Source organism: Silurus meridionalis, chromosome 10 (genome assembly GCF_014805685.1).
Source record: "Silurus meridionalis isolate SWU-2019-XX chromosome 10, ASM1480568v1, whole genome shotgun sequence".
NCBI classification, from domain to species: Eukaryota; Metazoa; Chordata; class Actinopteri; order Siluriformes; family Siluridae; genus Silurus; species Silurus meridionalis.
Window position 1 is genome coordinate 19,406,025 of NC_060893.1, and position 23,170 is coordinate 19,429,194.

Consider the following 23,170-nt stretch of genomic DNA (forward strand, 5'->3'; position numbering starts at 1 on the left):
AAGACATCATGCAGGAATCCTGAGAACCTGAACATACAGATGTGGTGCAAAAGTGCAGATTTATTCATACAGTATTCTATCCTAGATCTAAAAGCCTGTACATGCTACAATAAATGTGTAAATATTTCATTAAACATAGGCAGTGTGTATGCGTGTACATAATGGCTGCCTCACATATGCTGAGATCATTTGTCTTGATGCTTGTGCACTCCCTCAGAAATGATGGCGCTAGAGGAACACCAGTGTCAATAGTGGACAGTAGCGCACGTCACACTACACAATACTACTCTCACACTACTCTTAAAAGGAAACCGAGTATGAAATTGCTAAACCTTACAGACAAACTGGGAGGTTTTGTCTCTTACATGATCTATTGAATGTTGGATCTAATCCTCCAGACTTGCAGAAGATTCGTATGTGAACAATGCTGCTCACTTAGCACCATCAAACTGAAGTACATTCGCAACAAGGTTTAGACACTCACTCTGATGGCCTTGTCTCCATTGTCTCTGTCCATAAAAATCCAGAGCTCCGGTGTTTGTCTCCGAAGGGTCCAATGTGGGGAAACTAACACTGGGCTACAATAAGGATCACAAGTAACAAAAAACAACAGCATTACTATACTGTCTATACATTCTTCACAAATATATGTTGGAAAATAATGCACTAAAACAGATCCAGTATCCAACTGACAGAAATATTAAACAGTTTATATTTACACATATGACATCCTTAAACAGAGCAAGTTTAAAAAGTAAAAATATTTTCATCAAGAAATATATTCTAATGCTGGTTTATTAAGACGACGACTTCTTTCTGCTGCTCCCATTAGGGGCGCCACAGCGCATCATTCGTCTCCATACTACCCTGTCCTCTACATCTGCCTCTTTGAATCCAACTACCTGCATGTCTTCCCTCACCACATCCATAAACCTCCTCCTTGGTCTTCCTCTTTTCTTCCTTCCTGGCGGCTCCATCCTCAGCATTCTCCTACTGATATACCCCATGTTCCTCCTCTGCCCATGTCCAAAATATTTCAATTGGGCCTTTCTCACTTTGTCCCCAAAATGTCCTACATGCACTGTCCCTCTAATAAATTTGTTTCTAATTCTGCCCATCCTCTTCACTCCTAACAAAAATCTTAAACGCTGGTTTATTAGGACATGAACTGAAAATTTGTATAAAACATTTTTGCGAGAAAAAAATAAAAATAAAAAGTTGTTTGAAAGTGCAAGTTTGTTCCACCAGCTAGGTGCCAGAAGAGAGATGAGTCTTAAAGAATGTCTTCTTATACACAGAGAGTGTGGTACAATGCAGAGTGAGAGTGCAGTGCGGTAAATAGGTGCTGTATGACTGTACATTAGACAAGTATACAATCGGTCATGTAAAGAGATTAATACGAGACTACTGGATTTCACATCAGTGGATTTGAGCATTTGGACAAAAAAAAAACAATGTGCATTTTTATTCATGGGGAAAATGGACCCGACATGTGAATCCATACCAGAGCAAAATCCAAGCCATGAGGTCAAATGAACTGTCTGCAGACTTCAAGAGCTGGGGCAAACCACAGACTGAAGTGGCCTCCATAATTCTCAAATGGAAGAAGGCACATCCAGGATTCTTCATAGATCTGGTCACACAGCCAAACTGAGCTATCAGGGGAGACAAGCCTTATGGTCACTCTGACTGAGCTACGGAGATACTGTGTGGAGATGGGACAATGTTCCATTACAACTATCAATGCGCCTTCCACCAATCTGGGCTTTATGGCAGAGTGGCTAGAGAGAAGCCTCTCCTCAGTGCACAACCCATGCTTGGAGTTTGCAAAGCAAAAAAATAAATAAATAAAAGCACTTGGAGGACTCTCAGACTTTGTGGAACAAGATTCTCTGGTCTGATGAAAACAAGATTGAACTGTATGGCCTCAATTCCACATGTCATGTCTGGAGGACAGGACTGGGAGAATGGTCAGGGTTGAGGGAAAGCTGTATTAAGCAACATACAGGGATATTCTAAATAAAAACCTGTTACACAGTGCTCAGAACTTTGGTCTGGGCTGAAGGTTCACCTTTCTACATAACAACAACAACCCTAAGTGCACAGTTAAGACAACACAGGAGTGCCTTAGGTCCTAGAGTGGCCCAGCCTGAGCCCTGACTTGAACCTTTTCAAACATCTCCGGAGAGACCTGAAAGTCCCCATCCAACCTGACCGATCTTGAAAGGATTTGCAAAGAAGAATTTCAGAATTCCCCAATCCAGCTGTGCAAAGCTTGCACCATACCCAAAAAGAAGAGGTGCTTCGACAAAGAACTGTAGTAAATGGTAAATAGTAAATGTAGTAAATGGTCTGAATACTTAGGCACATTTAATAATTTAGTTTTTGTCATTTTAAAAACAAGTACAGAGAATTCTAGAAGTCTGTTTTCACTTCTAGTGCACTAATTGTAGATTAATAAGAAAAAATAAATCTATTTGAACGATTGCAGTATCAGGCTGCAACAAAAAATCGAATATAGTGAAATATATATATATATATATATATATATATATATATATATATATATATATATATATATATATATATATATATATATATATGTAGGGATAGTGTAATTTGCTCTTCCTGCCTTTGGAGGGAGCTGTGTGTTCTTTGTTATTAGTGGATTAAACCTTTATTCGCAAGGGTGGAGCTGTTTCCCCCAGTTCTATTTCCTTTGTAAAAAGGTAAGAAGGATTTTCACTGTTCTCAATAATATATGTTAAATTTATCCAATTAGGTTAGCCATCCATGTTATTCAAAGAAATATATTGTTTTACAAAGGGTTTAATAAAATGTTTGTGAAATTATATTGGATGGATTGTTTTTATATATTTTATTTCTTGCATGTTTTCTGTGTTCCATGTGGTGCAGCATATTTTATGTAATGTCGTGATGTGTTATTCTTTTTATTTTGGCTACAGCCAACATTTGTCTGTTACATGCAGTAGTTTAATTTTGGTTTTCAGTGAATTTGTGAACCATGACTTACTATTTAGCTGTAGCCACATCCATATTTAGTGTGTTATAAATGTGTGTATGTATGTATATGTATCTATGTTGGACATTGTAATGAGCCAGTTCTATTTCCTTTGTGAAAAGGCGGTGTCAGTGTTGGTTCTGCTGTGAAAGTGACTGAGTTGGATAAAGAAGCCTAATTAAAGAAAGCTGCTCTGTTTGACTCAACAATCGTGGTGTCCTCCTCGTTCATCCTTCATTCAAACACAACGCAGAGACAATTGGGGGAGCACACCGGCGAAGAGGGTTACATCTTTGGTGCCGTGACCCGGATTGTTGGTTTTCTATGTCAATGGAAGTAAGCTTTCGGATAATTAGTAAAAAAAAAACAAAAAAAACAAATGTCCTGTATTTAAATAGTATTTAGTATATAGTTAAATCTCTTGAAATGGGTAATTGTATTTCATTGTTTATTTTATTTATTTATTTTTTCTTTTCTCATCCTGTGTGATTTAAAGGTTGATAAAGTTCTTTTTGAGTAGAAAACACATGATAAACACAAACGCATCCACTTACTAAATTGCAATTCATTTAATTATAATTTTGCAAACAATATATATTTAGGATTGTACACTACGTCCACACTGATCTGCACGGGTATTAAATAGTCAAAGAAGTGAAAGAGAAATGCAAGGGCTCCCTGAAACCACCCTCATCGACCACCTCACTGTCTCCAAGTACCATTAAGACAGCCCTTTCAGGCCACCCCATGGTTACCAGCAAAGCAAGACAAAGTCCAAGAAAATCAAATAGGTATGCCTGTCAGTTTGACTATAGGGACTGGGTCCCAGCCAGATGTTAACATTGAACAGTCCGTCAGGCCTAAGTCATCGCAGTTAGCAGTACAACGAAAGAATGTGCCTCACTGGCAACAGTCTGGCAACTGTCCCAAAGCCTATGAACATCAGGCCTCAGCTCACCCACAAGCCCCAGATAATGCCCCTAGTAAACTTCCAACCACCATGCATATGTCTGCAGTTAGTCTGCACCAGCCTAATTTGACGAATGGCCAATTCCAAGCTAACATGAATGACCGGGTCACCAACAGTCATGCTTCACCAAATATGGCTAGCGGAACGACACCTGACCAGGCCCCTTTCCCAAATGACCCACACCCACCCCAAGCATCATCTATGCCACCTAAAGCCAACATTCCTTATTATCCCAATATGTACATTTCCCCAGATTGTCTGAATTTTTCTGAATCAAAGGTTGTTACACCACAAGCTAATTTGACTGGCCATCCAATAGGGATTCCGGCTCCTCAGTCCTCATGCCATGGTGTACCAAATACCATGTACTCAACACCACCTGACCCATTTCTCCCAGCAGTAACGACTGTCTTGACGGATACCAGCTTTTCTCGGGAAATAGACCAAATTAATGTGAACAAAAATTACAATGATCAACAGCACACATTACATTCGAACTGTGGCATTGTGTCAACTTCCTTAACTCCCGTGCATGTTCCTATGACTGTGCCAGTGTATCGTGGTTCACAAATGTATGCCCAACAACCAAATCCCTTGATAAAACCCGGTTTTACTCAGACACACCAGGTACGTAATGTGCAAATATTCAGTGGTGGTCCAGATTGCAGGATTCTTATTGAAGACTGGATACGGGACATGCAGTATCTTATTGATGCAGGAGGGATGCCTGAAAATCTGGGTTTTGCCACAGTGGTGCGACATCTGAGTGGCGAAGCCAGAAGGCTAGTTCTGAATCTCTCTCCCAATGAGCAGAATACCAGCAGAGCTTTTGAAGAACTACGAGCCGAGTATAGTGATATGCAGACATCTCTTGACCCATTAGCTGATTTTTATGAGAGATACCAGTGCACTGGTGAATCTGCATGTTCATACGCCATTGCTTTGGAGGCAACCTTACGTTCAGTGGAAGGGGCACAGTATGAAGGCCGTCCTTTCCCAGATCGAGATAGCAAACTGACTCGTCAGTTTATGAGAGGATTAAATGATGAGGAAGTTTATAACAGGCTGGCTCCAATGATGCCTAGACTCCTAAGTTTTCGTGAACTTCAAACAGAGCTTCGTAACCTTGCTCGAGAGACAAAAAAGTTCCAAACGCAGCCAAAAGCCAAAAAGACATATGCCCAGGCTCAGTTTACGACTGGCTGCAGTAACCAGAATGGAGAAAATCAGATCGCTGAGAAAGTGAACCGACGGAACTCTGTCTGAACTAACTGCCTTGGTAAAGAAACTGGTATGCAGCCAAGAGGATCAAAAGAATAGGTTGATGCAGCTGGAGGCTAGAGTTGGAGCATCGCCATGGACTGTGGTTACTCAGGCCCGGAGATCTCAAGGGGGTAATGACACTGATGCAAGGGGCGTAGTGTGCTATCGCTATGGGAAAACGGGACACATTGCACGTTTGTGTCGGACAGTGATGACAGTGATGTGACAGTCCAGGCTGAAAATGAAGCAGAGACCAGGCAGGATTTAAACATGTAAAGCCTGTGGTTACCGGGGCAACCACAGGCAGGCAACAAAGTCCCCAGCAACATGAGACGGGCAAGTCTAAACTAGCTGATAGCGGGGGCTAGTAAATCCCTGTAATGAAGGGGTGGTTGAAGTGGATGGAGAGATGTGTAAGACTCTCATTGATTCTGGCTCTCAAGTCACGACAATTACTGATGAGTTTTGGCGACAGCATCCTGTTCTGCGTACTCAGGAGTTGAAGCCATCAGACATCCCCATTGAAGGTGCCGCTGGCCAGCCCGTATCTTATGTTGGTGTGCTTTGTATCAACCTAAAGTTTTTGGGGAGGGTGTATTCAAATGTTCCTGTTTTTGTTGTCCCTGTAACAGAATACCGGTCCAGTGTTCCATTGCTAATTGGGACTAATGTGATAAGGGTTTCCAGAAATGATCTCAAAGCATCATATGGCAAAAAATATCTGGCTGAAGTGAAATTGTCTTATCCTGAGTGGCACTCTGCATTCATGGATCTAAATAAGAGTGAGCCTGGTGGGGCTATGGGCAGGGTAGGTCAAGTTCAGTATGCTGGCCACAGAATAAAAATACCGGCTGGTATGGAGCATGATGTTATTGGCAGAGTTATGGGTGGGCCAAAGAAAACAAATTACACAATTCTGGTGGAGGATAAGCTCGAAAAAAAAATACCAGAAGGCCTTATAGTTGCCAGGCTGATTGCTGATGTGAAAAAAGGTTGTGTTCCTGTCCGTGTTTTGAACCTGTCTGGGAAGGATGTCATAGTCAATCCAAGGACCCTGTTGGCAGATGCTTTCCTAGTCCAAAATGTTTTTGAAAGTGGAGACAAGTGCCGACTGCCATATCAAAATCAATTCATGTGTCAGAGTCACTGTGAGAGCTCAGTGTCTTTTCAAAGTCAACAGCAGATAACTAGTGCTGAGTCTGACCATAGTGTGACATGTGGAGTTGATCTCAGACCTGCAGCACTGGAAGGTGAGGAGCAGTTGATATTGCTGAAGGATTTGTTGCGGAGGAATGCTGATGTCTTCTCCAAACACTCCACGGACTATGGACATACCACCACTGTGCAACATGAGATTCCACTAGTAGACCCAAAACCTTTCCGCCTCGCTTATCGGAAAATACCTCCATCTCAGTACCAGGAGGTACGGAAGGCCATATCACAGATGGAAGAAGCTGGAGTCATTCGTCCAAGTAAAAGCCCATATGCATCTCCCATTGTTGTTGTGTCTAAAAAAAGATGGACTACAGGAAATTGAATTCCTGTAGCACCAGAGATGCTTTTCCTCTACCACGAATAGAGGACGCATTGGAGGCATTGGGGCAGGCAAGGTTCTTTTCGACTCTTGATCTCACATCTGGTTACTGGCAAGTTGAGGTGGCTGAGCAGGACAAGCACAAAACTGCTTTCAGTACCCCCATGGGGTTATATGAGGCCAACCGTATGCCATTTGGTCTGCAAAATGGCCCATCAACATTCCAAAGATTGATGACCTGTTGTTTAGGTGACTTGAATTTTGAAAGTCTCTTGATCTATCTTGATGACATAATTATCTTCTCTAGGACCTTTGAAGAGCACCTTGAGCGGTTGGAAGTAGTGTTCAGCCGGCTCCGCAAACATGGTTTGAAGCTAAAGCCTCAAAAGTGCAGCCTGTTGAGAAAGGAAGTTCAGTACCTGGGCCATGTGGTGTCAGCGGAGGGTATTCATACAGATCCTGAGAAGATAAGCAGAGTCAAGGACTGGAAGCGGCCGTCAAATGTGAAGGAGGTGCTGGCGTTTGTTGGTTTCGCTGGGTACTATAGACGGTTCATTGAGGGATATGCAACATTGGTGGCACCCCTGTATAGACTTACTTCTGGTGACCCAAAGAAAAAGAAAAGAGGTTCAAAAGAGCTTATGGACCTGAGAAGCCATTTGAATGGTCCGACGAATGTGAAAAGCTTTTGAAGCATTGAAGGAGATTGACTACTGCACCAGTTCTGGGCTACCCTGACTACAGCTTGCCATTTGTGCTGCAAACGGATGCTTCTGGCGAGGGTCTGGGGGCTGTGCTGGCACAAGTTCAAGACGATGAGGAAAAGGTGATTGCTTATGCCAGCAGAGGATTGAGGCCGCCAGAAACCCGCTACCCGCACACAAATTGGAGTTTTTAGCTCTAAAGTGGGCAGTTACAGAAAAGTTCTATGACCACCTCTATGGACATAAGTTTTCTGTGCTGACTGATAACAACCCTCTTAAATATGTGATGAGCACTGCAAAGTTGGATGCCACGGGCCAGCGCTGGGTGTCGCAACTTGCCATGTTTGACTTTGACATTGAGTATAGGCGAGGGAAGTCTAACTCAAATGCTGACGCACTCTCAAGAATGTCGAGGCAAGAGGTTACAGAAACTCTTCAGTCATGTCCACAGTTAATTTCTTCAACTCAGAGAAACCAGTCCTGGGGAGCTGACTCAGGTGGAAAGCAGGCAGATGATAGTGAGCAAGCAGAGAGAACTGATGAATGCACAGGGGGCGAGTTTGTGCAAGTTATTGATAAGCCAGCTAACCTGTTTGATGGGGCAGGAACTGATGCACTGCCTGTAATGACAAAGTTAGAGATCAGAGGGTATCAAAAAGAGGACCCTGTCATTGGGCCTGTTCTCTACTACAAAACATTGAACAGAAAGCCAAGACGCGGAGAAAGGTTGGAGAAAGGAAGAGATACACTGGTTCTCTTAAAAGAATGGAGGAGACTGATGGTCAAAGATGGAATTCTTTACAGACAAGTTAAACATTCCCAGGGACAGTCCGTGGCCCAGCTGGTGTTACCAGAGAAAATGAGACTTATAGCTAAAACAAGTCTTCATGATGATTCTGGCCATTTGGGATTTGAACGTACTGTGAATCTGGTCCAAGAACGGTTCTTTTGGCCAAGAATGCGTCAAGAGGTAAAGTCCTGGTGTGAGCAGTGTGAAAGATGTTGTCTGAGAAAAACTCCAACAGCTGGAAATAGGGCTCCGTTGGTGAGCATTCACACTAAAGCCCCTATGGAACTGATTTGCATGGATTTTCTTGTCTTGGAAAAGTCTAAGGGAGGAATAGAGAATATTCTGGTGGTAACCGATCATTTCTCGAGATTTGCTCAGGCTTACCCCACAAAAGACCAGAAGGCTGTCACGGTGGCAAAGGTGCTCTGGAAGAATTTCTTCTGCCGATTTGGGTTCCCAACAAGACTCCATGCTGATCAGGGCAGAAATTTTGAAAGTACAGTGGTCAAAGAGTTGTGCAAGTTGACTGGAATCACAAGGACTCATACCAGCCCTTACCACCCACAGGGCAATGGAACCACAGAGAGATTCAACAGAACTCTGATGAATATGCTGGGCACTCTCGATCCTGATCAAAAACCCAGGTGGCATGAATATGTTGATGCACTGACACATGCATACAATTGTACTCAACATGATTCAACTGGTTTCTCGCCATACTTTCTGATGTATGGAAGACATCCACAACTGCCTGTTGATCTTATTTTCGGGCTGACAACTGAAAAACCGCCATGTAAGTACAGTGAATATGTCCAGTCGCTGCGTGAATGCTTGACATACGCTTATGGTGAGGCAGACAGAATGTCGAGGCATGCTAAGGAACTTCAGAAGAAGCACTATGATAGGAAAGCCAGGAGTAATGTGTTTCAACCTGGTGACAGAGTGATGGTGAAATTGTGTTATGTTGAGGGAAAACAGAAGCTGGCTGACAGGTGGGAACCACATCCATATATTGTAGTAAAGAAACAGCCAGACATTCCGGTGTATGTGGTTCGTTCAGAAGATGGTGACAGGGAAAGAGTTATCCACCGAAATCTTCTGGCCCAGTGTATGTTTTTCCCGGTGGGCTCAAAGCACCTAGCTGGAGATGAGTCGGACATTGCAGAAGTGTCTGGGATAGACTCAAGTGATGCTGAGGGAGAAGTGGAAGTGGTGGAAACTGGCGAGAGTGGAGAAAGTGGCAGAATTACACAGTGCACAAGTGTGGGTTTGCAAGATATTGCGGCCGAAGAGTGCAAACAGAATGAGAGTCTGTTGGAAGAGATTGTGGGAGAAAGGACAGCGCAAAATGAGCAGACACCACTGGAAGTCTCGGATCTTGGCTGTCCAGAGAGGAGATATCCTGACCGGAAAAGGTGCCCACCAAGTAGACTCTCTTTAGACATTCATGCCATAAATGGTGAAAGTGACCAGGAGAAGTTAGAGAGAGGAAGAAAATTGTGGGAAGCTGCCAAGGCCAGGAAGACCTGCTTTAGCAACGCTGTTAGTCATGCGCATACTTGATAGTGTCTTAAGTTCTAAATTTGCTTGATTTCAATTATTTAGGTTTAACCTGAGTTTACAGATGACTGGGACGACATCATTTAAGGTGGGGGTGGATGTAGGGATAGTGTAATTTGCTCTTCCTGCCTTTGGAGGGAGCTGTGTGTTCTTTGTTATTAGTGGATTAAACCTTTATTCGCAAGGGTGGAGCTGTTTCCCCAGTTCTATTTCCTTTGTGAAAAGGCGGTGTCAGGGTTGGTTCTGCTGTGAAAGTGACTGAGTTGGATAAAGAAGCCTAATTAAAGAAAGCTGCTCTGTTTGACTCAACAATCGTGGTGTCCTCCTCGTTCATCCTTCATTCAAACACAACGCAGAGACAATTGGGGGAGCACACCGGCAAAGAGGGTTACATATATATATATATATATATATATATATATATATATATATATATATATATATATATATATATATAATATATAGAGAGAGAGAGAGAGAGAGAGAGAGAGAGAGAGAGAGAGTCTCAATACTTTTTGAATGCACTCTAAATGTGATTACAAAAAAAAAAGTCAGATTCAGAAGCAACTTATCAAGAGATCAATGACCTGGTTTTAAAAAACATTATTTTGTAGCTCAACTGAGAAATGAGGAATGAGTATGCTTTGTCATGGTGAGCAAGCTGCTTAGAAAATAAAGTGAGTGCATGATAGAGAGAGTGAGAGAGAGAGAGAGAGAGGTAAAGAGTTGGGAGTGTGTTTTAGTAGCTCTACCTCATGGTTACAGAGTTGGGCGGCTTGCTGCTTGCGTTCCTGGGCGTAACAAGCAGCCTGCTGGTAGTAGAAACCAGGGTTCTGTGTCTGGATGGCTGTGAGGCCCAGTTTAATCGCCTCATCAAACAGATCACCAAATGACTGGAACCTGTAGAGGGAGGGGGGAGGGAAAAGGGAACAACAAAACACACACACACACACACACACACACACACACGTCAAATGTAAAGACTACAGCGATTGTAAAGATTTCCATGATTACGAACTACAACACAATACAATAAGACGTTACGGAAACCAACCCTAAACCCGTTAAAATGATTAATGCTGCATGAACACTACATCATATGCTCTCAGCTAGCAGTAAGGCGATCTTGTTGCTGCGAAAACACTTCAGAAAAACAGAAGAAGAAAAAAAAACAAAAAAAAAAACAATGGTCTTACTGCTTAGACATCCAGGCGGTATGTTCGAAGGCCAGCTCAGCACTCCCGATCTTCTTCTTGCACAAGTCAATGTGTTTCCTGAACTGAGCGATGGCATCCAGTGGGGTGTTGTGCTGAAAACACAGCCTGCAGATCTAAAGTGAGACGCCCGTGGGAGAGAGAGGTGAGATCAACATCGGTTTCACAATTGTGTGTGTGTGTGTGTAAGGTTTTTTTTTTTTTGGCCGGAAACATGACATGTGGCCAGTACTGGTGCACAAAATGTTGTATGTGGTTTTTTAAACTTCAATCGCATGATGGGCAAATGGTAATCAAGATTATATTATTAATGCTGTAGTCCTAATTGTTTTGTTTCTTCTCAAAAATACTCAAATTATTATTACTGATGCCTTTATTTATTTCAATTATAATTTTTTTAAACTGCAGTTTGTAACATCTAGTTCTTTTTTTTAACCTGAAATATATAATACTTTAGCAAAACAGTGCTGCAGTGCAATATATGAGATTTTCTTTGAATTTAAATCCTCGGTTTACATACGCAATAAGGACAAAAGTACTGGGACACCCGACTAAAAATCCAAACCTGTTCCAGCATGACAATGCCCCAGTGCCCAAAGCCAGCTCAATGAAGGTATGCTTTAAATGTGGCTGAATGAGAACAAATCTCGTCCCAAAACATTTTGAGGTGATTATAACAGCTAGTGGGAACTAAATGTGGACTGGACTTTCTGCAGACATGATGGGGTGATTTGGCTGTAAAAGAAACAACGTTGAAACCTGCCATTTCCAATTCCCATAATAATCTATAGAGAAAATACCTTATGAGGAAAAACCTCTTTATAAGGACATTGATGTAAATGGTGTGCGTATTGCTTAGCTAGAGAAGTTATGATAACTCAGCTGCAGCGTGTACATGGCAGATTTATACGTATTTGTTCAGTAACAAAAATTATTTATAATATGTTTTTTTATAAGATATCGTTTCAGATGATGTTCTATGCTCTGAAAAGTTCCTTGTTCATACTCATGTTCGTCATTTACACAAAAAGTCAAACTCAAATAATATGAAACGTTTGTTAATATTTTGTTTCTTTTTTATTTATATTCAAAAGGGAAGGAAGTGAAAAGCAGAGTAGCAGGAAGAAGAAGTCAGTGTACTGAATATGAAACTATTTATATAACTTTTTTATAAAGCTATTTATATTTGTTGTTTGTTAGATTACACTACACCCCGTACCCCATTTTATCATCATTCTATTAATTCAAATCAAACAATATTACTGGAAATAAAAGCTGATGACGATCCTGAAAACACACCTTATAATTGATGAACCCAGCCAAAGTCTTGATCTCCAGCATGTTGGTCTCATGGGCTCGGAGCTCGTGGATGAGACTGTATGCTGTTTTATAGTATCTGTTCAAGAGAAAATATAAATATAAAAAGTTTGTGTGTATTGTTTCTGAAAAAGCCCTATTACAGTGAAAATAGCATGTAACGTACTTGAGAGCATTCTGTGTGTCCTGTTTGAGCTCGCTGAAGAAGCCAGTTTTAAACTGGTGCCTCACAAACAGCAGCTAGGAAACAAACAGGTGAGAAAACCAGCAATGAGAGTCATTTGAAGCTTTTTAATCCCCAAACAGGAGTAAAAATTCTAATAGAAATCTGACTTTTTTTGCAGTTTAGTTCCAAACATCAGTTATAGAATTAATAAACAAAAAGAGGACACACTATAAAAATAAACCAATATATAATCAATTACATGTTGCACCATACAGGAAACCACATAATAATGCCATAGTAATTTGAAAACACCTTGTGCCCCCTAGTGTCTACATTGCGCAAAGCAGTGATGCAGTTTTTTCCCCTCATCCTACACCGCATGTTTTACATTTAATCCCACATGAAGTGACCAAATTTCACAAGAAAAATAACAACAGGCATCTACAATCAGCTTCCAATCAATCGGGTCACAAATTATTAGAGTGCATGTGAGGAGATTAATGTTTTGATGAACTGAAAATATTTCACAGTCAATTTGTCAACATTTACAATGTAGCTAAAAATTAGTGTGGTTATTTCTGGGATATATCAGGTTTATTGTGGCTGCTAACAAAGAAGTCAGACAAGCAGTCACATGTTTTTATATGTAAACCTACAAAAAATGATAAAAACACATGCAAAATGTTTCCAAAAGAAAACCAACTACTAGCATCAAACACCTATTAATCTCCCAATCAAGCAGCTTACAAAATGAGGAACAGAGCTTTTTTTTTAAAGTCACGTTCCTTGTGGCTGCTAATAAACAAGTCACAAATGAAGCTCAAAACCATATCATTTTCTGACTCTTGAAATCGATCACCAGTTACCCTTTCATTCAAGTGCTATAAAAGCTTTATCACATTTCAGACATATAGATTTTATATTGATAATTATATTACTCTAATCCAGATAATGCCCCATAGCTATGAGACCTTTAAAGAGCAAATCCTATGTGCAAGAACAACCCTCTAACACTGACCAAACAGAAACAGAGCAGACTGATTTGGAGCTCAGAGTGAGTCGTGGTGGCTCTTCTAACATCCAGCGAGTACCTGATGAGTGGTTTTATTGAGGAACTCTTTGTGAGACTTCACTCTCCGAATCTCGTTGTAGTAATAGGTCTGCGCGTGCTCGTAAAACGCGTTCTCCAACCTAAACGCGTGCACATGGAGCAAAAAACACAAATATCAAACTACACAACAAACAATTGCAATAATATAACATTCCCTCATTCCTGTGCAATAATTCAATTCTGACCTGATGATGTAGCCCACCAGGTGATCGGTGTGAGGGAGGACAAACAGGGACTTTGCTGAGAGATCGCAGGCATTACACAGAGCCGCAGCTCTCTCTGACGCCACCACATCCTCACCTAACAGAACAGCAAGCCGCAAACGGATGAGTATCAGCAATCAGCAATGTATGACACGGACCATATAAACTAAACTGCTTGTAGATTATATAAAACAATTATTAGCTTAAAATCAAGTGATCGCAGAGCTGTTTTTGTTCCTTGGATATTTGATTATTCAGGATGTGTGTACTGATGGGACACAAATTAGGTCCTTCAATATGTGTATACAGATAGGATAGATATTTGGCCCTTCGGTACATGTATGCAGATGTGGCACAAATTAGGCATTTCACTACGTGTATACAGATGTGATGAATATTTGGTAGGTCCGTATGTGTATACAGATGTGAAATTAGGCGTTTCAGTATGTGTATACAGATGTGATGAATATTTGGTAGGTCAGTACATGTATACAGATGTAAAATTAGGCATTTCAGTACGTGTAAACAGATGTGATGAATATTTGGTAGGTCAGTACGTGTATACAGATGTGATTAATATTTGGTAGGTCAGTATGTGTATACAGATGTGACAAATTAGGCGTTTCAGTACGTGTATACAGATGTGATGAATATTTGGTAGGTCAGTATGTGTATACAGATGTGACAAATTAGGCGTTTCAGTACATGTATACAGATGTGATGAATATTTGGTAGGTCAGTATGTGTATCCAAATGAGCCAAATTAGGCATTTCCGTACATGTATACAGATGTGATAAATACTTGGTAGGTCAGTACGTGTATACAGATGTAAAATTAGGCGTTTCAGTACGTGTAGACAGATGTGATGAATATTTGGTAGGTCAGTACGTGTGTACAGATGCGACAAATTAGACGTTTCAGTACGTGTATACAGATGTGCCAAATTACGTGTTTCAATACATGTATACAGATGTGATAAATATTTGGTAGGTCAGTATGTGTATACAGATGTGACAAATTACGCGTTTCAGTACGTGTATACAGATGTGATATTTGGTAGGTCAGTATGTGTATACAGATGTGCCAAATTAGGCGTTTCAGTACGTGTATACAGATGTGATAAATATTTGGTAGGTTAGTATGTGTATACAGATGTGACAAATTAGGTGTTTCAGCACGTGTAATACAGCCCTGGCAGATATATGGCCCTTCAGAATGTGTATACAAATGTTCACGATATTCTGTGCTTTAGTACACTGATTCAAATGATTCACTCCACCAGATGTTACAGATCGCAGGACAGCCAACTGATTTGTAGCCTTTATTATTGAATTCAGCATGTCAGAGTGTAACAAAAAAAGACCTGTGTTGTAGTTAGGGCCCTCTCACGGGGTACATGTAAAAGAAAAAAAAGAAAAAAAATCTTCCCTGTGTTAGTTTTATAGCTCTAAACACAAACTTTAAAATGTAATAGAATTTAGCCATACCAGGTGGAAGAGGAGTTTTCTTCTGTATTAAAACAACAGCAACTTTAGTGTTTCTGCCCTGCAGACTTGTCCTATATAGCAGAAAAACAAAACAAAATAAGATTAATGTGCTATTATTAATGAAAAGCATTACAGTATGTACTGGGAACACACAAAGTTCAAAGGTGCAGTTTGTAATCTTTTTTCCCCACAAATACTGGAACTGATTAGATGATTTTAAAGGTATTTGGAAAAAAACTGGGATTTTAACAATTTAACACCAGTTGCCTGATTAAACCTTTCTGGCCAAGAAATGAGATCTTTTTCACTAAAACGCACCGTATAACATACACAATTTCAGCTGTGGTTATGGGTAGTGATTGGCACTAGGACAATATAATAGTGATATCAAATAAACCGTAATACTCACGGTTTTCTTTTTTTGCTAAAATATTACATCTTTTACCAGCATTTAATAAGCAACAAGCAATTTTGTGTTAGAAGTTTGTATTGCTGCATCGCCGAGATCATACGAGTTCAATTTTTGCCAACACTACTGTTCTGTTGGATTCTGTTCACAGATCTCTATTTACAATCAAATAAAACATGCTCAAAATATGCTCTTAGAGGAAGAAAAAAGGAATGATCAGGCAGCAATGTGCCCCGAATCCACATCCTATTCACAGCTACCTGACGATTTCCACTTTGGTGGCGCACTCGGACTGCTTCTCCTTCCACTGAGGGTCGTCCCAGTCCAACTCGTAAAACAGCACCACCAGTGCAGGCACAAGGTTTAGGTGCTTATTCATCCAGCCTGTCTTCAGGATACCCTTAGGGATGTACCACTCATAAGAGGTTCTCTGTTCAAATACATCAGAGCATAAAGTCAGCTTTGAGATCTTCTATCAAGGGGACCGTAAGATTGATTCAGTCACTTTTTACCTTGGTTCTGCATTTTGGGTACTCGTGGTCTCCTGGAAGCACTTTAAATGAAATGGGCACTCTGTCGGCCCGTCGGTTGGCGCAGAAGGCGTCCCAGATGGCACGATGGATGGCGTTGTAGATGACGTCAAGGCCTGTCAGAGCCACAAAGGCCATTGGCCTGCAGCACAGCTCGGGCGGGAGCTCCCACTGTGTCGGACTCATTTTCCTCAAGGAGCTGCTGCTTCAACCTACAGCTAAGATGAACAAAGACCCTAAATTACTAGATCATTACTAGATCATTTCTACTTAAAAAAAAATACTACATTTGTTAGACAATATCACAAAAAAAATAACTACATGAGCTGGTTAGATTGTTCATAATTTCTTTGTGAGCGCATCAACATTCCTGCACACCTCCAAATGAAGGGTAACATGGCATTTAGTCTTAGAATCAAAATCAGCTTTATTTTCCTGACAGGTAAAATGTACTGGTAATGTTAAACAGGACATGTAAAAAGTCCTGGAGGATACACTCTTCAGGAATGTACAGCATTATCAAAATCAGATAATTTAACTCAAAACACTGTTTCAGATTTCTACCAGTACCGATAATTTGAGGTCAACAGATTCATCGGTTTTGCCGATTAATCAGCGACGATAGTTGATCGCAGGATCTTGCAAAAATTCAGTAGTGATAGTTTTTCCAGGTTGCGTTATACAGTTTGAATCAAGAAACAAAATGTCCCAATGCCAAGAATATGTAAAGCTGTTATTCATGGGGGTTAATGAAGGGAAGGATTTTAAAATGGAAATAAAGTTTAAAAAAATAAAAATAATAATAAAGTCATCATTTTTTGTTGCATATAACAAACCAAAAACTATTGACAGTCTCCCTCTCACTCTCTCTAAACATAAATATAGAATAGAAGTCATGGTTATTTGAGTAGTAAGGTGTACTGTGTAATGCAAAATAAAATTAAATGTCAAATAAGTTAAATTGTTTTTAAAGGCTTCTCATATACACAGCGTACTTTTTTTTTTTTCTTTTGTATTTTTTTCGAGCCAAAGGAGGACATGAAGAGCTTCAATAGCCTCCATGTCAGTCTTATTACCTCATCATGCTGAAAAAGCCACAGCAGTACTTTATGTACTACACAAACTCTTCAAAAAGACACTAGGAAGCCCGTTGTAAAAGGTCACATTGCGAGTTTAATGTAAATATAATTAAAATACTAACGCTACGGCACTGACTAGTCTTTAGCCCGGTGCAGCTAACGGCTAGTTGGTTCCTTAAACACTTCTTTACTCAAGATCAGTATGGCAGAACTGCAGAACCGAACTGTTCATGATCAGTTACTTACCCGTGTGTGTGTGAATCTGATCAAGGAACAGTGAAACTCCCCGACATTTAAATTATTTCTACACCATGTTTATGTTGGTAGAGCTTCAGGCTAACTGACAACCCATGACCCACGGATCTCTTTTTCGGTGGTGTACTGTTCCCATAGGAAAATACACATTACTGCCATCTGTCGGTTAGGTTGAAAGTATGCAGGAAAAAAACAGGAAAACGTCCAGAAAGAATTTTTAATGTGTACATTACAGCACAGTGATATTCTTTCTTTACATATTACAGCTCGTTAGAAATAACAGAAAGACCAGAATAGCTTTGTTTTATTTTAAGTTCTGTAAATGAGTCTCTTATGAACAGTTCATGGCGCCTCCATCTGTTTCGTTGCAGCACGACTGCACTGTTCTCTTAATGAACAGTGGACGTTGGCGTTTGCATTTACGCTGTTTGCGTAGCGAACTTCTCTAGACTATCTTTTTTAAGCTGTATTTTAGCAACAGCGCCCTCTAGGGTCACAACATACGACGGTCACCGTGGCTCTGTCCCCTGCGCGACCTTTCTGGGATGACCATATCTCAGGTAGGAGAGATGATACCTGGATTTGAGCTTTGTTCCTCCGCATAATGCTTCAGTTCTGTGTCTTTGTAAAATGTGATTTTAATGCCTTCATATTCTCATTGTTAATGTTTAACAATAGATTAAATGAAAAGGGACAAGCGTAAAAATGACGCTCTAAAAATCATTCTAAAAGTCTAAGCCTCAAGCACCGATTTGAGATCACTGTTGGAAAACCTATAATGAATGTATTTTCTGAATTTGTGTACACATCATTAACATGCATTAAAAAAATGAATACTTGAACAATTATTGCAAAAACAGTCACAAACGCATTTTTTGCTCCAAACAATAAATGTGTTATAATTTAGTTGGACCACCCACTAAAAAAATAAAAATAAATAAAAAGTCAAAGAAAGGAAGAATCTCGGGCTTGAATACTCACTCTATATGCAGGTGTAGTGACCTGTTGTTATGCACCACCTATCATTTCAAGCATTTTATTTTCAGCCAGTAGCATTATAGAAGCACAATGATTGACGGAAAATGTAGCCAATGAGTGCCGGATTCTAAAGATATATAGGAGGATTTATTCCCTCTCTAGAAGCTCTTAGTGGTCAAAGAGAGGAGCATGTGCACTGTGATGCACCAAGCAGGAAGTGGATGCAGGTCTCAGCTTGTTTCCAGCCCGTGCTAACTGGGCTTTGTTTCCAAAATAAGAAAACAAAGAAAAAAAAAAATAGACAGTCAAATAACTTTTTTTATCTGAGATTTACACAAAGCAGCGATGGGTAAAATATTTTTGGGGGCGGAGTAACAACAGCGACTTGGTGATCTGCATGGGGATGGAAAATCTGAGCCTATTTTACATCTGGTGGTGTTGTGATTCGAATGGTTGGACATCAATAGGAATGGCCATGACTGTAAAACAATAGCTTGTCTGGCTAACTGCCCATCAATATGAATGCTAAATCAATATCAATAGCCCATCCAGAGTGTATTCTCACCTCATATCCAGTATTCCTGTGATAAGCTCAGGATTCAGTTTGATGCTGACCAGCATAAAGCACTTGAATGAACGAATGAATGAATGACACAAATGTATAAAAAAAATTCTTAAATATTTTTGAATAATTCACCTAGACAAGCTATTATTTTTTATGGTACATATGTCTCTCCTCAGTATCATTCTTCCCAAATGTTTGTTTTACAATGAGATCTTTGAGAGTTATTCTGCTGTTTTATGCTCTGGCACTTCTCACATGTCTGCAGACACACTCCACACCACAGAAACTCAGGTTCTAATGGCTTCTTCCACAGAAAACCTCTGCTCCGGGAGCACATGTGTATGCCATTTTTGTCCTGTTTAATTATTTTCTCTGTATTTGCCCCGCAGGCCGAAGTGCTGTATGAGAAGAACCCCAACCTGACTACTCAACTGTGTTACTGCAGAAAGAAGGCTTTTCAGTTGCTTTGAAGCATTTCTCAGATTAGAAATAAATCTCAATCTCACAATTTCTTAAAATGGATGAACAACCAAGAAACAGACACTGTTACAATACAGTAAAAGACTGAATCCTGTCCGGTCGCTTCCACTATAAATCAAATATGCAATCAATCTCAACCTCGTGTATTTTCAAATACTGACTGTGCACCATCATACTGACAACATGACTAAACATTTTTATGAACTTTTTTGTAAACAATGACCGAAGGATTTGATGTTCTGATGGTGATATGTTCATTAACAGGATGTACTAAGCATTTTGGAAAATGTACATGCTTTTGCACAAAATGTGTTGTGCTGTTTGTATAAATTGTTTTGAGAATGCATTTACTGGTTTGCAAGTATTTAAGGATGATTCGAGAAATGCTCCAAAGCAACGGTTTTTGTCTTTTTTTTGTCAAAGCAAAAAGCTTAGGACCAAATCGTGTTACGAATGATGCTGGAAGCCGGTACCACTGTCGGACGCCGCGGCTAGCGGCGACAGTGCGCATCGGCTTCCGTCCTAGTTTTACAGTACTGTACATATAGCCTACTCTACTTAGGACCAAATCGTGTTACGAATGATGCTGGAAGCCGGTACCACTGTCGGACGCCGCGGCTAGCGGCGACAGTGCGCATCGGCTTCCGTCCTAGTTTTACAGTACTGTACATATAGCCTACTCTACTTAGGACCAAATCGTGTTACGAATGATGCTGGAAGCCGGTACCACTGTCGGACGCCGCGGCTAGCGGCGACAGTGCGCATCGGCTTCCGTCCTAGTTTTACAGTACTGTACATATAGCCTACTCTACTTAGGACCAAATCGTGTTACGAATGATGCTGGAAGCCGGTACCACTGTCGGACGCCGCGGCTAGCGGCGACAGTGCGCATACCGGCTTCCGTCCTAGTTTTACAGTACTGTACATATAGCCTACTCTACTTAGGACCAAATCGTGTTACGAATGATGCTGGAAGCCGGTACCACTGTCGGACGCCGCGGCTAGCGGCGACAGTGCGCATACCGGCTTCCGTCCTAGTTTTACAGTACTGTACATATAGCCTACTCTACTTAGGACCAAATCGTGTTACGAATGATGCTGGAAGCCGGTACCACTGTCGGACGCCGCGGCTAGCGGCGACAGTGCGCATACCGGCTTCCGTCCTAGTTTTACAGTACTGTACATATAGCCTACTCTACTTAGGACCAAATCGTGTTACGAATGATGCTGGAAGCCGGTACCACTGTCGGACGCCGCGGCTAGCGGCGACAGTGCGCATACCGGCTTCCGTCCTAGTTTTACAGTACTGTACATATAGCCTACTCTACTTAGGACCAAATCGTGTTACGAATGATGCTGGAAGCCGGTACCACTGTCGGACGCCGCGGCTAGCGGCGACAGTGCGCATACCGGCTTCCGTCCTAGTTTTACAGTACTGTACATATAGCCTACTCTACTTAGGACCAAATCGTGTTACGAATGATGCTGGAAGCCGGTACCACTGTCGGACGCCGCGGCTAGCGGCGACAGTGCGCATACCGGCTTCCGTCCTAGTTTTACAGTACTGTACATATAGCCTACTCTACTTAGGACCAAATCGTGTTACGAATGATGCTGGAAGCCGGTACCACTGTCGGACGCCGCGGCTAGCGGCGACAGTGCGCATACCGGCTTCCGTCCTAGTTTTACAGTACTGTACATATAGCCTACTCTACTTAGGACCAAATCGTGTTACGAATGATGCTGGAAGCCGGTACCACTGTCGGACGCCGCGGCTAGCGGCGACAGTGCGCATACCGGCTTCCGTCCTAGTTTTACAGTACTGTACATATAGCCTACTCTACTTAGGACCAAATCGTGTTACGAATGATGCTGGAAGCCGGTACCACTGTCGGACGCCGCGGCTAGCGGCGACAGTGCGTACCGGCTTCCGTCCTAGTTTTACAGTACTGTACATATAGCCTACTCTACTTAGGACCAAATCGTGTTACGAATGATGCTGGAAGCCGGTACCACTGTCGGACGCCGCGGCTAGCGGCGACAGTGCGTACCGGCTTCCGTCCTAGTTTTACAGTACTGTACATATAGCCTACTCTACTTAGGACCAAATCGTGTTACGAATGATGCTGGAAGCCGGTACCACTGTCGGACGCCGCGGCTAGCGGCGACAGTGCGTACCGGCTTCCGTCCTAGTTTTACAGTACTGTACATATAGCCTACTCTACTTAGGACCAAATCGTGTTACGAATGATGCTGGAAGCCGGTACCACTGTCGGACGCCGCGGCTAGCGGCGACAGTGCGTACCGGCTTCCGTCCTAGTTTTACAGTACTGTACATATAGCCTACTCTACTTAGGACCAAATCGTGTTACGAATGATGCTGGAAGCCGGTACCACTGTCGGACGCCGCGGCTAGCGGCGACAGTGCGTACCGGCTTCCGTCCTAGTTTTACAGTACTGTACATATAGCCTACTCTACTTAGGACCAAATCGTGTTACGAATGATGCTGGAAGCCGGTACCACTGTCGGACGCCGCGGCTAGCGGCGACAGTGCGTACCGGCTTCCGTCCTAGTTTTACAGTACTGTACATATAGCCTACTCTACTTAGGACCAAATCGTGTTACGAATGATGCTGGAAGCCGGTACCACTGTCGGACGCCGCGGCTAGCGGCGACAGTGCGTACCGGCTTCCGTCCTAGTTTTACAGTACTGTACATATAGCCTACTCTACTTAGGACCAAATCGTGTTACGAATGATGCTGGAAGCCGGTACCACTGTCGGACGCCGCGGCTAGCGGCGACAGTGCGCACCGGCTTCCGTCCTAGTTTTACAGTACTGTACATATAGCCTACTCTACTTAGGACCAAATCGTGTTACGAATGATGCTGGAAGCCGGTACCACTGTCGGACGCCGCGGCTAGCGGCGACAGTGCGCACCGGCTTCCGTCCTAGTTTTACAGTACTGTACATATAGCCTACTCTACTTAGGACCAAATCGTGTTACGAATGATGCTGGAAGCCGGTACCCACTGTCGGACGCCGCGGCTAGCGGCGACAGTGCGTACCAGCTTCCGGCATAATTTCACAGTACTATACATATTGCCTACTCACGACGAAATCGTGTTGCGACCGATCTGTCGGTCCCAATTGTGGTCGTAAGTCAACGACTACCTGTAACTTGTATGTAAATTGATGTATTTGTTGGTAAACATTAGATTTTTTTAACATTTGCTTCAACATGTATCAATAAAAAGAAAAGAAAAGATCCCACTCATGTATTTCTGGCCATACTGTTCTGATTGATACTGTACATGTTCACCTGAATTTAAAAGATGGTTTCAGCCACTAGTTCTGTTCTGTTCTGTTCTTGTGTTGTTTTATGGCGGTTTGGCAGACCAACGAAAAGGTACAATACCGCCACCTACTGATTATCTAGCTCGAAGGACCATGCTTGGTCAAGGCACAGCGACCGTGTGTCTGTGTATGCAAGAGAGTTCTGTGCGCGTGCGCGAGACGGGAGGGGGGGGCT

The 23,170-nt window shown here is 41.8% G+C and overlaps 1 protein-coding gene across 2 annotated transcripts in view; it reads right to left on the reverse strand.

The window, feature by feature from the left end:
• trappc11 (trafficking protein particle complex subunit 11) overlaps positions 1-18,652 on the reverse strand; it is a 33,247-nt gene extending 14,595 nt beyond the window's left edge. Inside the window, exons 1-11 of one of the 2 annotated variants that reach the window (XM_046859259.1) lie at positions 18,597-18,652; positions 16,264-16,499; positions 16,012-16,181; positions 15,343-15,413; positions 13,837-13,951; positions 13,632-13,731; positions 12,541-12,614; positions 12,357-12,453; positions 11,040-11,173; positions 10,596-10,743; positions 485-578 (exon numbers count right to left, since the gene is read on the reverse strand). In XM_046859259.1, coding sequence (XP_046715215.1) covers positions 485-578; positions 10,596-10,743; positions 11,040-11,173; positions 12,357-12,453; positions 12,541-12,614; positions 13,632-13,731; positions 13,837-13,951; positions 15,343-15,413; positions 16,012-16,181; positions 16,264-16,467 — 1,207 coding nt within the window. In that variant the 5' untranslated portion in view covers positions 16,468-16,499; positions 18,597-18,652. Of the gene's footprint in view, positions 1-484; positions 579-10,595; positions 10,744-11,039; positions 11,174-12,356; positions 12,454-12,540; positions 12,615-13,631; positions 13,732-13,836; positions 13,952-15,342; positions 15,414-16,011; positions 16,182-16,263; positions 16,500-17,606; positions 17,763-18,596 lie in introns of those variants that run through there. The other variant, XM_046859258.1, reaches the window with a different exon arrangement.
• Positions 18,653-23,170: the final 4,518 nt, after the last annotated feature.